The 6,000-nt window shown below is 37.3% G+C and overlaps 1 protein-coding gene across 1 annotated transcript in view; it reads left to right on the top strand.

Annotated features, from left to right (window-relative positions):
• GABRB3 (gamma-aminobutyric acid type A receptor subunit beta3) overlaps nt 1–5,114 on the top strand; it is a 114,176-nt gene extending 109,062 nt beyond the window's left edge. The window contains exon 9 of the mRNA XM_068182673.1: nt 4,665–5,114. Coding sequence (XP_068038774.1) covers nt 4,665–5,015 — 351 coding nt within the window. The 3' untranslated portion in view covers nt 5,016–5,114. The remainder of the gene's footprint in view (nt 1–4,664) is intronic.
• The last annotated feature ends 886 nt before the right edge of the window (nt 5,115–6,000 follow it).

The following is a 6,000-nucleotide window of genomic DNA, read 5'->3' on the forward strand; positions in this document are numbered from 1 at the left end:
ATACCTATGGGGTTTGAACAAAATGCTTCCTATTTTTGAGCAAAATGCTCCCTCTGAAAGACTTACGAGGAAAAAGAGATTTCATTGTAACATACTCTTTAAAATTTATGGAATATTAAACAGAGAACTAAATGAACTCGAAGCAATTCAGACTCTACCTAATAATAAATCAAGGCTTTTGGTAGTTTTCAGGCCCTAGTAAAGTACTTTCAAACTGGCTTTAAAGTTGAAGTTTTAAAAAAAATATTGGAGAAAGGTATTTAATAACAGCTGTTATATTTTGTTTTTAAACTAGAATAGCTAACATCTAAATGAGCCTGGATCCTAGGCAGAATTAAGAAGTAGATTTAGGGCTTCCCAGATATAATAGGGCACTGAAGTTTTGGACCTGGAACATATAATCCAAGTTGAGTCCACTGGTGATGGGGTGTGCCTCCAAGAGCAAGGAGCAGGTTCTTTGTGAACGTTGTCTTAATTCTCCTCCTTCTGGCTTCAGCTGGGTGAGTCACAGTCATTTTTGGGTAATGACATTAGGCTGCTGGGGTATTTGAATTTTTCACTTATACTATAATATGTATATTTCAGAAATGGTGAACCTTCAAAAGTGAATCTGCTTCTCAAAGTGAACTTATGTGAGATTCAGTCACTTCACCCTGGTGCAGAAGCTCAAAGGTGGGAGGGATGGAGTTTGATAAAAATTTATTCTGAAATAAGAGCGCTGATTTTGCATATTTGTATCCATGCTGATTCAGCAGAGAAGTAATTAATGATTTGGTACTCAGCTGTTTTCATCTGTTTTGATTAATTTACTGGGAAACACTCCAAGGAAACAACCAACCCTTGCTTGTGCTGGGGAGGAGATGTGAGAACCAAACATGGAGTGAAGCAATGGGAAGGAATGGCTTCAGGGGAGCCAAAGTGGGGAGAAAGAAGGCTGCAAAAAGAATGGAAGCACAGGGCAGAGAAGTGAAAAAAGGGAAATACTTTGGTTAAAGAAGGATGGTAAGAACTGATGGGAAATTGGCCAAATCCACAGTTTCCTCTCTAATTTATAACAGCATTTTTGAGAGTAAAGCCTGCTATTAGCATTTTGGGGAGAATTTCCAGTGCATAGAGTGACATTTTTGAGCCAGGTGATAAAATTGTATTCTAAAGCTCACACAGAGTAAAACTAAATTTTATCAACGACATTGGCCTCGTTTGTCATACGTAGCCATGACTGCCTGTAATCCAGTCAGCTACTTTTCTTAATCTATACCTGGGGTAACATTTTCCCTGGAGCCACTGAGCAACACTCGTGTTCACTCATGGAGGATTTTGCCTTCCCTGTATATTCAGGCAAGCATGAGGTGACTTGCACAGGTTACCCTGCCATTATTAGTTTGCTTCTTTATTTGTTGAGAGAGCTTGTGTACCTTTGTCAAAGTAATTTAAATCATTGTTTAAATGATTCTAAAGTCATGTTTATGTGTAAATACCTTTTAACATGCTGCATGCATTAAGTATTCATACTTTAAGACATCACCTGAAGATTGTCACAAAGTATTAGCATATAGTGTTCTAATGTTGTCAACAGCTTAGGTGGTTTATTCAAAACCTCTGAAGGAATCAATTTGAGAGAATAAATCTCAAGAGTATCTGTGGAGCAGAGGCTGATTTAGCTTCTGCAGACCCCTTCTTCTCTCCATCTGCTCCTTCCTCATATTTGACATGCAAGCCTGTTGCTCCTTTAGAAAAGAGCTGAATTTCTAAAGCATGTTTCCAAATATGTTTCATTTGACATTTTGAGAAAAATTTACACTGTCATGCAGCTGCATAGGACATACTGGTATCTTCAGAAAAAGAATTTACACAAAAGTTTCAACTTTCTTGACTGCCTTTCTGGTTTGATTTCTAGAGGCAGTGACAAACAGTGAAAAGTTGGCACATCAAAGGCAGTAGCTGTGTTAAGGTGGCATGTGAAGTTGGCAGATAAGGTGAAGAAGGCTGTGCCATGCAAGGAAATAATAGGAATAAAATTAATTCCTTTCTCAAGAGAAGCCTGAATGCATAGGTGTACCCTCCATAATACAGGCTTTCAACTGACAGCTCACAACAGTCGAGGTTCAGTGTAGAAGGACAAAGTACCCAGGATGGGCTGATATCTGTGTCTATGTAGGTGGCAGACAGAATCAGGAGACATCAGGAAATCCTGAGGGAAAGAAGAGTTGACATCTGAGGTGGTGGAAGGAAAAGGAGTACAGACCTGCAAGGGGATGGCAGGGCTCTCGGGGTGAAGCCCACCAAAATGGTCTCTGCTATGACATTTTTAGTAAGCTGAAGGATGTTTCTCAAAGCCTAGGAGGAGATGGGAAAGATGACATTTGATGCCATGGGGGTCTGGATGAGAGATTTAGTTTTAAGCTTCACAAGGAAAAAACAGCTTGTTGAGATATTTTATGCGTTGTGCAAAAAATATCCTGATTATAATTTGTACTCTTAGTGGGGAAAAAAAAGAACAGAAGAAACTGAATCAGTTTTTTCAGAGACCACCATAAGAAGTGATGATATCCATGACTGTATTTTACACTTGTGTTTATTCTCTGGTTACAAAGACTGCTCAACAGCATAAACTCCTTTATACAACCTCGAGATCTTCCTTCTGCGATGGAGAAAATCAATTCTTCTTAATCACCACTGAAGTTTCTCCATGCCATTATTTTTGTTCATATTGTTTATTTTTATTTATAGGCACTCATCAGCATAATGTGTCATTGCCTACAGCAGCAGGATTTGTTAGATACCTTAGAATTTTTTTCCTACTTGCCTATATATCATTCATAGCATTTTACATTCTTTTTTTTTCCATTTGCAAGCACCTTGGCAAATCATTAGTGATATACTATCATAATTGTCTTCCCTGAGATGAGATAAGCTGAAGCATCAATAATCGATGAAAGAAATATCCATTTCACAAAATTTCAATAGGAATGAAAAAAGTTAAATGCGTATGAACAGACACATAGCTGCGCATCCTTTTAATCCATCACACAGCTTGTAAAGGACGTGGTATCAGATGACTGTGCAAACTTCAAAAGGCTGTGACAATAGTCTATCTTTGCAATCACTGATGCCTCTAGAATGAGGTGTTCAACTGCTACAGAGTTGACACAGCTAGGTCATGTGGCAGGTTAGAAAAATGTATTAATTGTGCGATGAATTATGGATGAATAAATTGCATGTGTAAAACTGGGAATGATCCTGTATTCCATGAATCACTATCTATTTCTGACACAGAGAACTAAAGTCTCTTGAACAGAGTCACACATGTGTTATCTGTCTGAAAATACCCAGCACGTGACATTTTTTTTTTTTACCTTCAGCCATCATTTTCCTTGTCCCAAAACTGGCAGAAAATTTGAAGCTGATCCCTGCATTACCTGTATTGACTGCAAATACTTCAGCATGTTGGGCCTGGGCCTGGGCATGGGGGTTGTGCTGCCCCACCAATGAAACTATCAAATACTGATTCAGACACCATTGCTTGGAACTTCTCCTCAGTGCCACTCATGGGAACTCTTAAGGTTTCTGGACTGAAGGAGCCATACACAGCTCTGTGCTGCTCCTCTTTTGCCATTTGGGAGGACTGAAGAGTCTGGCTCAGATTTTAGGACTCTAAATGATCAGGGCCTTTTTCTTTATTACTGAAAATGGCATGCTCTGTACTTGGAAATTTATACAGGGTTTTGCTGATTTTTGTATGGAGCTCTCTGGGATATGGCTGACCAGGTTTTTTTGTCTGTCAGGATGATGTCTAGTCCTTGACTGGGTATGAGTTACTGCTAACACAAACATTGACCTTTCTGTATTTGCAGTTGCTATTAAATTAAGCAAAGTATTATTAGTACTAAACAAAATATCTACATAGAAATCACTGTCAAGTTTCTCTCAACAAGACTTTGTTAGCATAATAAATATACTTTGTGCTAAACACTAGTCGCTGCCTCTGGAATAGGGCAGTGAAAGAGTCCCTCCTATTTCGTCAATTCACCCCTTTTCTTCTATGCCTTAAGTTCATTGGTTTTTAAGACCAAGCACTCAGACAGAAAATCTCTGCAGTTAAAAATTGTCATGATTGGAAAACTCCGCAAATTACTTTGGAAAGAAAACTTCAGGAGATAAGTTATAAAATACAGAGTTCAGCACATCAGAACTGTTCTTGTGGCTTTAGTAAACTTCACGGGCACTTTTTTAAATCTTATTTTAGATCACAGTTAAAAAAAAAAAAAAATCTAGCCAGTTTAATTTAATTTCCTACTGTAGCAGAGAGAGGATCCATCCCTTATTCTCTCACTCCATTGCCAGCAATGCAGAGGTTTCATTGAACTGCACCATCCTTTAAAATGTGTCTGGTTCAGAGGGAGAAGAAAATGGTGGAGTTTGCCAAGTACAGTTTTGTATTGGATGTTTGGTAGTATAATAACCCTGTTTGTAAAAGTATTTAAGCACTTGCCTTATTTTAGGCAGCTGAATAGTGCCATTTCTTTTTTAAGATTATCACATGCTTAAAAATAATTACATTATTTTTCTAGATCTGTATGGGTTTGGAGATTTACATACACCCACATTCTGCTCATCGATGTCAAGTCTTTTGAAAGAATTTATGTTTCTCTTTTTCCCCCCAGGTGGACACCCATGGAAACATTCTGCTAACATCGCTTGAAATTCACAATGAGGTGGCAAGCAACGAGGTCACCACCAGCGTTACAGAAGCCCGAAATTCAACTATATCCTTTGACAACTCAGGAATCCAGTACAGAAAACAAAGCTCACATCGTGAAAGCCTTGGAAGGCGTTCGTCAGAAAGAACAGGCTCCCATAGCAAGAGGGGCCATTTACGAAGAAGGTCTTCGCAACTGAAAATAAAAATCCCCGACCTAACGGATGTGAATGCCATTGACAGATGGTCAAGAATGGTGTTTCCGTTCACATTTTCTCTTTTCAACTTAATTTACTGGCTATACTATGTTAACTGAGTGACTTAGTTTTTTTAAAGGACTTCAGCTATAACAAGTGAAGTACTACTTGCCTGCAGAGTTTATATATATATTTATATTTATATATATATATATATATATTTAAAAAATATATATATGAACTTTTACTATGTAGACCATACTCATGTATGTGTGAATACATGTTACAAAGAACTGTGTGTACTTTAAAGCACATACTGCAAAGCAAAAGAATATGTATGCACACACACATGAACACATTCATTCTGAGGTTATGGACACTTTAACATAGAATGCACTTCACAGGAACTTTTTAAATTGAAAGGCAGGTGTCATCAAAGAAGCAAGCCTTGAGAAAGTAAGTGTTGTATATTATCACTAAAAAACTTTGATTGTCAGAAATTTTTGAACAGCTGTAATCATGTATAAAATCAGTATTTAGTAACATCCTTTGTAAATGCTGCCATACACACTAATCATAAAGCAGTAGAGTTACACTGGTAAGTTTAAAATAAGTTATTTATATTGCAGATCCATCAACTACCATTTCATCAAGCAAAATTTTTTTTCTTTGCTAAAATTTTTTGGATTTATATATGTCATAATCCATATTTTACCAGTCCAGGATGGACATAGTTTTTAATGATCTCTTGCTTTCTCTTCTGCAGTAAGCAAGCTGATAATGGGAGTGTTGTAGGTCTTTGGAGACATATACAGGTTTATAATATTTCAAACAAGCATTTTAAGTGTCCATCAACAGTGACATTAATCTTTTGTAAGTACTGTAAATGTACAGCACATTTTCCTTCCCTTGGACTGGTTCCAGCTGCTATGTCATTTTGAAAAAGAACAGCACATTTCTAGTATAATTTAGCTGAGAATTCAACTACTGTCAATGTGCTCTACATCTGCTGTAGATTTAAAGATTGTTATTCCAGTGAAAGCATAGAAGATGTCTCAGGTTATTTGTTACTTCAACATGAAATCACCTACCTGTAGCCTTTTT

This window comes from Anomalospiza imberbis, chromosome 2 (genome assembly GCF_031753505.1).
Source record: "Anomalospiza imberbis isolate Cuckoo-Finch-1a 21T00152 chromosome 2, ASM3175350v1, whole genome shotgun sequence".
NCBI classification, from domain to species: Eukaryota; Metazoa; Chordata; class Aves; order Passeriformes; family Viduidae; genus Anomalospiza; species Anomalospiza imberbis.